This window comes from Eumetopias jubatus, unplaced genomic scaffold (genome assembly GCF_037043125.1).
Source record: "Eumetopias jubatus isolate StellerSeaLion01/CBP00866 unplaced genomic scaffold, mEumJub1_p1.0 scaffold_2, whole genome shotgun sequence".
In the NCBI taxonomy this organism is placed as follows: Eukaryota; Metazoa; Chordata; class Mammalia; order Carnivora; family Otariidae; genus Eumetopias; species Eumetopias jubatus.
Genome location: NW_028274808.1, coordinates 73,137,240 through 73,150,884, shown reverse-complemented (window position 1 = coordinate 73,150,884; position 13,645 = coordinate 73,137,240). Strand labels below are relative to the sequence as shown.

At 35.7% G+C, this 13,645-nt stretch overlaps 1 protein-coding gene across 1 annotated transcript in view; it reads left to right on the top strand.

Annotated features, from left to right (window-relative positions):
- The window catches only part of FGB (fibrinogen beta chain), a 17,732-nt gene extending 4,087 nt beyond the window's left edge, over positions 1–13,645 (top strand). Inside the window, exons 2-10 of the mRNA XM_028104374.2 lie at positions 5,976–6,099; positions 6,322–6,342; positions 9,139–9,330; positions 9,802–9,985; positions 10,912–11,139; positions 11,684–11,797; positions 12,169–12,294; positions 12,499–12,784; positions 13,414–13,645. Of these exons, the coding sequence (XP_027960175.2) occupies positions 5,976–6,099; positions 6,322–6,342; positions 9,139–9,330; positions 9,802–9,985; positions 10,912–11,139; positions 11,684–11,797; positions 12,169–12,294; positions 12,499–12,784; positions 13,414–13,645 (1,507 nt within the window). The remainder of the gene's footprint in view (positions 1–5,975; positions 6,100–6,321; positions 6,343–9,138; positions 9,331–9,801; positions 9,986–10,911; positions 11,140–11,683; positions 11,798–12,168; positions 12,295–12,498; positions 12,785–13,413) is intronic.

Genomic DNA, 13,645 nt, shown 5'->3' with positions numbered 1-13,645 from the left:
GTTAGCAAGTGGTTTCTAGAACAGAGTTAAGAAGAAAGCTTCTGGGACCACAGGAAACAGTGAGGGAGCTATTCTTATGAATAATGCCTGGAAAGGCCTAGTCCATAATAAAGCTGCACTGTCAGTTATAAATATCTTAAGCGAGGGGTGTGTATGTGTGACAGAGAGAGAAGAGAAGTGTTGCTTATCACAGTTTTTGCTCCTACTTTGTGAAGTCCCATCCCATGTCACAAAAACAAGTGCCAAATTGAACCTGATCATGACTCATATTTTATCTTTTCTTGTGTTTCTATTTTGCAAAAATGTGTCAGTGTTTTTGCTGACACAGAAAAAAAATAGCAATGTGACATTTTCAGATTTCTCAGCTGAGTTCATATACTACCATGTTTGATGGTAATATTTGTTTAATTATCTTTGTTCCCCAATAGACATATGGGGTGAGTATGGTGTGATATTCATTATCACATACCCAGTATTTGGATAACTTGCCACTGGTAGACTTTCAATATTTGTTGAATGATTGGATAAGGTGTTAAGATTTAGACACTTAAATGTGGGGATGGAAGGCTCTGAGACCTTAATTTTGATGTGGGGTTGCAGGTATCAAATCTGTAATGAAAGATATTGTGTGTCATTGTATGTGTATACTATGTGCTGAAAGATGAACTGTTTCAACAACAATTAATTTCATCTTAACCCTTTTCTGTATGAAAGGCAGAGAATTGCTTGTATGAGGACAGTCTGTCTTTCTGATCATTGTAAATTTTATGAAAGTGAATTATTCTCCACTATAGGTAAGTTAGTGCCACATTTTGTCTAGTTTATGTAGTTCTGACATTAAACTAAAAGATACTAATTTATTTGCAAAAATATATTCTTTTTCAAAAATGGGTTTAGTTGGCAGAAAAAAATTCTTGACATCAATAATTAAGAAGATTAGGCATTTTGAGTGAACATTTTCCTACTATAATTTAGGCATTTTTAAGCTTTCTTTTAAAAATGAACTATCAAAAACTAGCATGTTTATGGATAAACCTTAAAAACATTCTCTTAGTCACAAACCAAGAATTCCTGCTATCACTATTATTATCCACACCTATATTTTTCCTGAAAATATTAGTTATGAAGTTAGACAAAAAGAAATACATGTGCAACATGGGAAATAATGAAGTAAAGCTATCTGTATTCGCAAACGGCATGACTGTATACCTAAAGAAACAAACAAACAAGAAATCAACTGGAAAAACTACTGGAAACAACTAGAGAATTCACTAAAAGAGCGGAGTACAAAGTAATATTCAAAAAATCAATAGCTTTCATATATAGAGTTAAAATATAATGGAGGAAATCATCTTATTTATAATAGCAATAAATGAAAAATGTGGGGCACACCCCCCAAAAAAGATTTGACTCAAGGAAAGTGGACAGTTATTCTTGGATTGGAAAAGTTAAAATTATAAATGTCTGCTATGCCATTAATCTAATCCTGAGCATATCTTATGGAAAATACTTTTAATTCAAGAAATAGTTATTAAGTAGTGAAAGATTTTTTTAAATGAACATTACTAAAAAACTCCAAAATAAAATTAAAGTTTTTATTTTCTACAGATTTTACTGCTGGTACTATACACCTTAAGTATAAAAACTTTAGTGATTTATTGCATTGTTTGAAAACACAGCTTTTCCTTCTAATGTGAAATGTATGCTTAAAACATAGTCTGATTCCTAACAATTTGATTTTAATTTTCCCTTGGGATTAGTTCAGCAAACTCCAGAAGCCATCTCAGCTAAACTTACCAAAAGATAACAGGGGAATGGGTACCATTAGAAGGACATAGGTGTCTCACAAATTTGACAGAATAATCAAATGATCAAGTTTAGAGGTTTTGATTACTTCTGCTGCCAAAGTTGGTAGGCTCTCTCTCTACTATGAATGTGACGTCAGGTCAATTCTTTGCTTATTTCCTTTGAAAACATTAAATTGGGGGAGAGAAGCTGAGAGGGCTACCTGAGGGAAGGAGTCTACCACCAGCTCAAGCATCTGTGGCTAGAGGGTCAGGGTATCACTCTACTAACAGGACCACTGGAGCCCAGTGTTTCAAGGCTCATTCCAGGAGAAGGGAGCAGCACTCTAACAGGTGTCCGTTATAGTCTTGTGGTTTTGAGTATCAATGTGACAGGAGCAGAAGAGCATCTTTGTCTTTTCTCTGGCTCTTCTGATTGGCATGGGGTGAAGAAAATGTGCTGGTGTTTCCCCATTGCCATGCTTTATACCAGCTTCCTTAAGAAAAGCAAACCGATACTTTTCAAGTCAATAGAGGGAGACTCTGCAAGAGACAGTGCTAGCCCCTACTCTTCCCTGCAATATGCTTTCCCATTGCAAATGGCTAACCAATTACAACTGTCATTGCAATACTGGTCTCAGGCTTGCCCAGCAAAGCTCTGGTCCAAGTTAGCCTCCAACTCTTGCATATTAATTTTCTTGGATAGTGGTTCTCAAACTGTAGCTCAGGATAAGACAAGAAAAATACACAGAGATTAACAACGATTTAGTATAGTTTCTCAAATGCTATGGCTATTTAGACAAAGAGAATCACTATTTTATTCATTTAATCATTCACTCATTCATACATTCATAAACTTGTTCCATAGATATTTACAAAATACCTACCATGTGCCAAGTGTTTAACGTAAACCATACAGTCATTCAAACAAGTTTCAAGCCCAAAAGCCTTTTCCTTTCAAGTCCCTTTTCTCTCTGACAGAGGTTGGGTCCCTTAGTTACTATTCCCAAAGCCTCCTCTTTCCCTGACTTAAGCTCAATATATGTTATTACAAGTAGTTCCTATTTTCTGTCTTCCACTGTAGACATAAAGCTTCATGATTAGAGGGCACTTGTCTATCTTGTTCACCAAAATACCCCTGGGCCCTGGCATACTACTTCCCACAGAGTAAGTGCTCTATAAATTTTGATGAACACAAATTGCCTTGTGTTCTATAGACTGGGCCTGACATGAATTGTAAAGGTTTCAACAAGTGCATTGACAATCAGTGCCCACACATCTGCTCCTTACGCCAGAGAGCTGCCGGGCAGGACAGATTATCTGTAATCTCTGTCACTGATTTACTGGCCTTGACTTATGTAATCGTATCAGCTAATATGAAGAACACTGCACCATTGACCTGAAAATATAACCGAACAAATAGTACTCCCTTGCTCCTCCACAAATAGCATCATTTTTAAAAATTTAAGTATCTTTATAAGCAGAATATTGGCAAATATATTTTTTCTCTTTGAAAATATGGTAATTTACTTTGTAAGATTAGGCACTTTAGTGTGTCTGTGTATAACTCAGTAGGAAAAAATATCTCACAAGAACTGGAATTTAAAAAACTCATAGTCATTATCACTGCATTGGTCATGCCTTTGACACCAACAAGAATAGCCACACCCACACTCATAGATCAGAGTACAAATAAAGGCTAAGAGTGAGTGAGCTGGTCTGAGACAGGATAGCCCCAAGACATGGGCTGGGCAAAATAACAACAACAAACAAACAAACCAAAAAGCTCCTGGTAAATTCTTTATAATGCTTATATTTTGTTGGGTAATAGGGCATAATGGGCAGAGAGCATGGACTATAGGCTCAGACAATATTGGGTCAAGTCCTGGTTCCCGTATTTACTACCTGAATGCCTTGGGTAGTTTGCTTAACTTCTTGGAGCATCAGTTTAATCACCAAAGAACTTAGTGTTTTCAAGAATGAAGTACGACAAATGATTATCAGGACTTGGTTTCTGAGGCATGTGTCAGGGAAAGCTAGTCACTCATTCATTCTCCATTTTTTTATTGAATGCCTGCCATGTCAATCTTGCGCACAAATGTGTCCCCAGCCCCTAGCATACTACCGGTCACATAGGAGGCTTTCAAGAACTATTTGTGAAATGAACATTAAGTCTCTGCTCCTATGGATCATACATTCTGGTAGTTTCCGTCCTCCACCTTCCTGTTGATGATGGCAAGAATGCCAGTCAGAGTAGGAAGAAGGTGGGAATTTAAAGGAATTTTCATTTTAATGTACAAGATTCTATTAAATGCCAGAAGAAACTTGGAAATCCCTAAACTTCTGAAAGTTAAATTATGGTTCTATTGCTAGTTTCAGTGCTTGAAAATGAAGTACTGGTCTAATAATGTTACCTTAAAAGAAAAAAAAATTGTTTTAGTCTTCTTATCAGATAGTCTTTTCAAATCAGCAGGAATCTGAAATCATTAACATAAGACCCTGTCCAGATTATTAAAATGAGCTTTTTCTCAGTTACATTTTGAAGAGAAATGTTCTTGCGTCTTTTTTAAATTAATACACACATGTATTTGCTTTTATGGTCAGATGTGTATTCTTCTAAGAAAAATTAAAACTAAGCTAATCTTAAAATACAATATTTACTCAATACTGATTAATAGGACACAAATTTGGAAAAATCCAGAGAGGTATTTTACTTAATTTAAACGCAATACTTTGCTTCTGTAAATTTGAGCTAAAAGAATTTGGGGGTGCAATCTCTGCTGCTCAGAGAAGAGTAATTTAGTGGGTCTCATACCATTATCAAGAATCTGCTTCCAAGCATGATTTATAAATGAAGGGATTAAGAGGTACAAATTTGCATTATAAACTGAGTCATGGGGCATGAAAAGTACAGTGTAGGGAATAGAGTTGATAATATCGTAATAACTGTGTATGGTGAGAGGTGGTTACTGCAGTGAGCATTTCCTAACATATATAATTGTAGAATCACTATGTTGTACACTTGAAACTAATATAATACTGTATGTCAACCCTACTTCAGTTAAAAGCATACTCTCCTGATTTAAACCTGGATAACATGCTTTCAAAAAATTATTTTTTAAATGTTGCGAGAATGTTTTACTTTCCGTACTCAACACACACATACGCACACACAAAAAATGCTATAAAGCAATACACTTTCTGGGATTTATTAGTGTTGTTGACTTTGAGTTCCCCATTGATTCTTGTAGGAGTTGCTAATCCAGATTGCAACAAATAAATAAAAAAATGAGAGAGGGATTTGGTGGCTTACAGGAAATAATGATAGGAAATGGACCACATTTAGTGTCTGAGCCTCTATTTGAAATAGATGTATGAAGGCTTCACTAATGGTAAAATAACATTGTCTTTATAAACAATATAGTATACTGTAAAATATATATATATAATGTAATATAAAAATAAATGTTAATTATGTGTCCCAATCACAATAATAATGATTTTGATTTAGGAATCTGTGCTCTTTTAATTATTTCAACAGTTGTTTGGAATTTTCTGAACACTTTAACTTATATTACTAAGGACAAACTGTGGAAAGAAGTGAGAGCAAAAAGAGAAGTTGACATTTTTCCTTTTGATGTTTGTCTATCAGAGTATAAGGCCTGAGTTATTAATTTTCCTATTCTGATCAATGTCTAAAAGAAAGTTTAAACACATTGTGATATAATATTATTCTTAATGTATTGGCCTCTTAAAACTTAATTACATGATTGCCTCAAAGCATAAACGTTTGTGCTATACTTTTTGTGAATTCACAGTTTTAGTGGATTCCTTGTGAGTAGGTCCAAATTTTTGTGCTTAGATGAAAAATGTTTATTTCTTCACACATTCTTTGTGAGCCTGTGCAGCATCTACACTAATTTACTGGAAAGGTAATACACACTTCTTTGAGGAATGTCCTAATTTTTCCTCGTAATGTCCACTTAAAAACTGTGGTGTTTCTAAATTCAGCCAACAGAGAATAGTTGTATGACAAGTAAATAAGTCTTGCTGGGAAGATGTTGCTTAAGTGATAAAATGGTTCAGCCAACAAGTGAACCAAAGCGTTAAATATTAACTAAGGAAGGTAACCATTTCTAAAGTGCTATGTAACAAAGGACTCAGCTATATATAGGATTGAAGATCTCTCAGTGAAGTCCACAAGCAAAGGACGGTTTCTTGGAACTTCCAAAAATTTAAAACCATGAAGAATCTATTATTGCTATTATTGTGTGTTTTTATTGTTAAGTCACAAGCTCAATATTATGACTATTTGGTGACTATTTTAAACTTATTATATTATTACTAATATTATTAATATAAAATATAACAGTGTAATCATATGAATATCTTAATGAAATTAACCTCGATTTTAGTTATGAAATGCAATTGTTAATCTCAGGGACCCATTTTATTTAAAGAATGTTACATAGTATTTCTTACATAAAAACAAAATAATAATTTCTTGTTTTCTGGTTTCTTACCTTTATTTTCCCAGGATGAAAGAGACAGAGCTGCGGTAAGATTGTTTTTCTCACTTGTTATCCTGAGTACTGTGATTTTCATTTAATTCTAGCAATCTGTTATTACAATTATGGACAAATCTGAGAATTTTGTGGACTATAAAATAATGAAAAAGCAGTATTCTAAGAGAAAAAAAGCTGTGATAGATTACTCTTTGGTGAAGGAGAGTAATATATATCTCTTGAAATTACTGGTGACTTATGAATGGAAATTGTAAACTAATCTAAAAGCAGAATAGACCAAGTACAGTGATATAAAATGAAGTAATTGGGTTTTTTCAAGTGAGAAAATCTAAATCGTAAGTAGTGTTTATTGTTATTAATAGTTATGAAACACATAGCTCAGTATAATTTATTCATTTGTGGAACAGTTTTTCATCAACTACTATCTTTGCTGATTTATTTCTCTTGGTTTGAAGATAACAAAAATATAGAAATGTATTTAGGGAGATAAATACTTAAAGGATTTTAATTTTATTCTCAAATGAATCATGATCAAATTTCTTGTATATAACATAGTCTGTCACACTAGAAATAAAGAGTATACAATAATACTTGAAGGAAGTGATTTGTTCAGATCATTTGTTGAATTTGAAGGAAAGCTAAGTTGTTTTAATTATCAAACCATACAGATAAAAAGATAGTTGTCTGGTTAATTGCATTAGGTAAGAAGAATGTAAAGAATGTGTAAGAGTAAACTTTTACAAATACTTGGCTAAGCACTTTTACATTTTTACTCACCAGCTAATCCTTACAGAGATAGTTTACTAGTTTAGGCTCCCAAAAGGATTTTCTAGTTTTTGTTTTTTCACTAAGTGATCTTCATGAACCTAAATATCCACAGAATTTCTTTAAATATTTTTAATTCCCCTTTCTCTGGTAAAGCTAGACCATCAATGCTAACTAATGGCACTACGAAATAGAAAGAAAATATTTTTCTTCTACTGTAATTTGATTTGCAATAAAAGATGAGGCACATTTCATAAAATTCCTGGTAGAACAGACCAGGACCACATGAAATATGTATATTTTCCCCAACTCCTAACACGTTATTATTTTTATTACAATTACACATATCCCAATACTATAGTGACGAAGCAGGGAGATCTGGAGCCAAATTGCCTGGGTTGGAAGCTTTGCACCCTCTCACTAAATGTTAAATATTATTATAACTTAATGAATAAATGACAGTAAAATTCAAAATAGAGTCATTGCCTGACTTCTAGGCTCATGGAATAGCTGGAGGGTTTAGCTTCTGCTTCACATCTAGTCATTTGTTAATTTGTAATTAGTGTAATTTAAAAAAAAGTGGGGGCACCTGGGTGGCTCAGTTGGTTAAACGACTGCCTTAGGCTCAGGTCATGATCCTGGAGTCCCGGGATCGAGTCCCGCATCGGGCTCCCTGCTCAGCGGGCAGTCTGCTTCTCCCTCTGACCTTCCTCTCTCTCGTGCTCTCTACCATTCTCTCTCTCTCTCAATAAATAAATAAAAAAATTAAAAAAGTGTAATTGCTAACAAAGACTGAAGGACAATCTAGTTAATCCCAGCCAACACTTTTATGTTGCATTGCATATTTTCCACTTCATTATCTTTCAATGTAATATATTTTAAGTTAGCAAATAATTTTAACCGCATACCTTGAGAATTATTTTAGATATGAGAAAATTATGGTGTTTGATAAAGAAATCATGTAGGAAATTTCAAGAGAATGGTTTACGCAATAATTTCGTGGATATAAAATAAGAATAAGATTGGAATTAGTGGAGAAGCCTTTTGAACTGTAGTACCTATTATGTGTTATTGCAATAGAAATAGTGAGTACTTACTAGGTGCCCGGTGCTCTTTGGAGGGTGTCACATGTGAAGTCGTTTAATCTTTACAATCATCTTATACAGCAGATACTGTTATTATCCCTCTTTTACAGATAAGGAAACTGGAGCACAGATACCATAACTTGCCCAAGATTTTGTAGCTAGTAAGTGGTAGGGTCAAGATTTGAATCCAAGCAGTCTGGCTCCAGAGTACCTTATTCCTCTCCAAACACGCTAGAGTCAAAGATTGTCTTATTACAAATAAATCCCAAGTAAATTTCACTTTGAATAAATCTGTATTGCCTCTTAAATATTGTTATATAGGAGTTAGGCAAATTAATCAATTCATAAAAACTGAAAGTGGGAAAATAATGAACAATTATTACAGGCATTTAGTAATCTGGATGGCCTGAGAATATTTATTCCTCCTGACAGCGTAGATGCCTTACTATTTTATGTATTCCATTGTATAGGTATCAGGAATCTAAGGTCCTTACTATTCACAGTCTGATGTAGCTTTATTTTAAGGCTTCTTTTTAACAAAACTCCCTCTGGGGCAATAGCTTTTCATGCAGTTTTTCTTTCTATTGTTACTGAGGAGACCTAAGCAGCCTATTGATTTAAGAACAATGACTAGCCAGCTGATGGACCTTAAGCAAACCATTAATTGTGTGATAGCCTAAATCATAAATAGAGTGTATTGGAGGGGCACCTGGGTGGCTCAGTCATTAAGCGTCTGCCTTTGGCTCAGGTCATGATTCCAGGGTCCTGGGATCGAGCCCCGCATCGGGCTCCCTACTTGACGAGAAGCCCGCTTCTCCCTCTCCCACTCCCCCTGCTTGTGTTCCCTCTTTCACTGTCTCTCTCTCTCTGTGAAATAAATAAATAAAAATCTTTAAAAAAAATTGAGTGTATTGGAATAGTTACATGTCAAATCTTTGATAACACTTTTACATTTTATTTCTGCCTGGTTCCCTGAAGCCCACTGTGAATGCCCGTGGTCACCGGCCCCTTGACAAGAAGAGGGAAGAGGCTCCCAGCCTAAGACCTGCCCCACCTCCCATCAGTGGAGGTGGCTATCGGCCTCGTCCACCAAAAACAGCGGCTGGCCAAAAGAAAATAGAAAGAAAAGCTCCTGATGCTGGGGGCTGTCTTCATGCTGACCCAGACCTGGTGGGTGCACTGATGTTTCTTGTCGTGATGGGTCTCCCATGCAGAGAATGCTTATCTTCATCATGGCTTCCTAATGTTGTCTTGACCCACATCATCATCATTATTTTGTTTCTTTATTTTGGACATAACTACAAAACTTACTGGGCCTTGGGTTAAGCGTTCCTTTCTAGTCTTCTTTAGTCTGAGCCCAAGATTGTAAAAATTATTCTTAATTTTGTATTTTGCCCACCTCATTTGTTCAGGTGGTAAAATTTTCATAGTCCAATTTTATTTATTCTATGCTAAGGACTAATTTTAATCTTCATAGGAATATGTTGAGGTCTCTAGAATTTCTGGACCTATATACAGAAAATCAAATTACAAGTTGTTATATTGGCTAATGATATCATTGAATTTTCACCGTGTACTATTTTCACAAATACCCATAATCTGAATCCTTTATCTAATGCGTGCTATTTTCTTTGTTTGCAGGGAGTGTTGTGTCCTACAGGATGTCAGTTGCAAGATACTTTGGTAAAACAGGAAAGGCCAGTCAGAAAAAGTGTAGAAGAGTTAAATAACAATGTGGAGTCCGTGTCCCAGTCCTCTGCTAGCACCTTTCAGTATATAACTCTGCTAAAAGAGATGTGGAAAAACAGGCAGAAACAAATAATAGGTAGATATCCTGTGTTTCATGTTTGATACTGCTATAAAATTGGAACTTCTTGAAATGCATGGGAATGCATGATTCTGAGATCAACACTTCTAGATTAGCCTAAATAACATCCTATTGCTTTCAGTATGAGCCTGATTACCCTAAGGTTCTCACTTAGCCACCTTTACCTGCAGCTTGCCATATAAGTACCATTCAGCACTTCTCAGCTAGAATCAATTTCTATGAAAAATTCACCACGAGTCCTTATTTTCATTCTATAAGAAATTTGTGAATCAGGAGACAATATTCAGAGTCAAATTTAGCATTTATAGATTTAATACTTCAGGTTTTGAATATAAGAGGGTAATCTATGATGTACTCAATGGTATTGCAGATAGCGCTACCAAATCTTTGAATCTTGAGATCTGAATGTTGAGTGCTATTGGGTGGGTGGTTAGGAATCAGCTAGTGAGTAAGCCTGGCATAGGCATCTCAGTGAGTAGCTTATCAAAATTTGGACATTTTTCAAAGGTATCATGACATTCTTCTTGTAAATTTCAAGGCTCTACTGTACTTATGTGAGATGAATAAGTAAATCAAGTGTATCCAATCCATATGATGTTGAACTTCTGAGATGGAAGGCCTAAACACTGCTTTCTCCTCTTTTCCTCACCAGAGAAATAAAGAACGTTTTGTATTTATTATTAGGCATAATTTTTAGCTTACACCTAAGGTAAGTTACTAGTATAGTAGCTAGACTTTATGTTAATTTGTATATGTCACAGGCGAAATAATTTTCTCTAGTACATGTCATGATTGCCTGACAGTAACTCTGTGTCTATTAACTTATTCTCAGAAAATCAAAATCACAACTGTATGGTTGAATACCTGTAGGTTTTTTATTGGGAGAAAATGCTTACCATTCCTTCATAATTTCATTTTTCCAGATAATGAAAATGCAGTAGACGAGTACTCCTCAGAGCTGGAAAAGCACCAATTATATATAGAGGAGACTGTGAACAACAATGTCCCAACAAACCTTCGTGTACTCCGTTCAATCCTGGAAAACCTGAGAAGCAAAATACAAAAATTAGAATCTGATGTCTCAGCTCAGATGGAATACTGCCGCACCCCATGCACAGTCAGTTGCAATATTCCTGTGGTGTCTGGCAAAGGTAACTAGTTAATAAACGTATTTCTAGAGGGTTCCAGAACAAATACTCTCTAAAAATAAGAGAACTTCAAAAAGCTTAGTGGCTCTTCCCCAACCAATCCTAATGACATAAGAGCACATCATGAAGATATCCCTAAGCATGCTGTGTTCTGACTTAGCCTAATGTATTCGCCAGTGTTTGATGAATAGGATGTAGCGTAACAATGGTGGTCTCTCCACCTGGCTAATGCGCGTGTTTGCTTGGGTAGGTGGCAGAAGCATGGGTGGGCGTAGGAGTTTCTCCATCCCATGTGTTCTGGCAGGTTATGTATATCCTAGGACATAAAAGGTGGAGAAGGGCTTGTTTCATCCCCTTGGGAAATAGAACTCAAAACTGAGTTTGATTTTTAGTAAAAGGATGATTCGGTTTCTATAATTTATTCTCAAATGTCTTAAATAAAACATTCATCAGTAATCTGTGTCATCAGTTATCTTATAAAATTGATGACTAAAGATCAAGGAGTTATGTTGTTGTTCCTTGAACATATGTTATCTTATGTTTGCAGAATGTGAGGAAATTATCAGGAATGGAGGTGAAACATCTGAAATGTATCTCATTCAGCCTCACAGTTCTCTCACACCATACAGAGTATACTGTGATATGACCACAGAGAGTGGAGGTAAGTATTCCATAGTTGTTCACCTATTATGCTGTAATTGTTTTGAAACCATACAATGCTAAGAAATAAGACCTAGCTTTAATACACCTAACAATGAGCCATTTGACTTGGATTTTATTTTTTTATATTTTAAAGGTTATAAAATACCTGTGATTCACAATTCACAATTTGGGGGTAAGATAAAGCACTTGAGATCTCCAAAGATTTTAAGTTTTCCTTTCATATTCATTTCCTTATTGTATCCATTTTGAAGCACTTAACATAGGTGGGCATAAAATAAATTAAATAGGTGAGGAATTCAGACATTCTCCCCAAAGTGAGATTATTTGTTATTGGTGAATATGTGCCATTTTTGTTTCTTTCAACCAAAGGATGGACAGTAATTCAGAACCGTCAAGATGGTAGTGTTGACTTTGGCAGGAAATGGGATCCGTATAAACAAGGATTTGGAAATATTGCAACCAATGCCGATGGGAAAAAATACTGTGGTCTACCAGGTAAAAACTGGGAAATCAAAATAAATTATCCCATTGGAAAATTTTTTTGTTTCCATTTAAAAACTATAGTGCTGAGAGTCTGTTTTTAGGAGGTTAAGAAGAGTTTACAAAAAGATTGTGAAAACTAAAGATAAGGGAAGGAAGGCAGTTTTTAATTTCCAGAGGTGTTGTTTTTGGAGAGACTTAATTTTATTTTTCCTTTAGGTGAGTATTGGCTTGGAAATGATAAAATTAGCCAGCTTACCAACATGGGACCCACGGAACTTTTGATTGAAATGGAGGACTGGAAAGGTGACAAGGTGAAGGCCCTCTATGGAGGATTCACTGTACAGAATGAGGCCAACAAATACCAACTCTCTGTGAGCAAATATAAGGGAACAGCTGGCAATGCCCTCATAGAGGGAGCTTCTCAACTGGCTGGAGAGAATCAAACTATGACCATTCACAACGGCATGTACTTCAGCACGTATGACAGGGACAACGATGGCTGGTATGTATGATGTCTTGTATGTATGATGTCTTTCATCCCTGCTTTAAAAGCCACTACGAATGTTGTGATTGGGATCCTCAATGGCAGCTCATGTTATTGATAACTGTCATTTCTTGGGTGCTTCCTCGGCCCTAGCCACGATACTAAGCTCTTCATGTGTCACTTTCTAAACCATTTCTGCTATAAGCTTGTCATTATTATCCTCACTTGATGGATGAAGTTCAGAGAGACAAAGTAACTTACCCAAGGTCATACAATGATAAAAGATGGAACTGGAACGAGAGCACAGTTACCTTCTGTGTAGTGAGCATTTAGATAAGTTTCTCTGTCTGTATGTTCTAAGGTATAGTATATTAGAACCTTCATTTTGTTTTCCAGGGTTCTCTAATACTAAAGGAGCTGAAAGCTGACTTGTCAGTTTAAAGAAACAAATGCAGATGAACTTGTCACCAGGCCCAGTTCTCTCTCTTTCTTGCTATAGGGCAGAGGAGGCCTTTTGTGTTTTAGTTTGATTTTACTTATAAAACCAGAGTGAAAGAGTACTGTGCATGGCACTCTTCTGTGGGTATTTTGCGAAGAATTAACTCAACAGCACTGCAGTTCTAATAACCCCAAACATTTCCTTTCAGGATAACTACAGATACCAGAAAACAGTGTTCTAAAGAAGATGGCGGTGGATGGTGGTATAATAGATGCCATGCAGCCAATCCAAATGGCAGGTACTATTGGGGCGGACATTACAGCTGGGACATGGCAAAACATGGCACAGATGATGGAGTGGTATGGATGAACTGGAAGGGGTCCTGGTATTCAATGAAGAAGATGTCTATGAAGATCAGACCCTTCTTCCCACGGCAATAA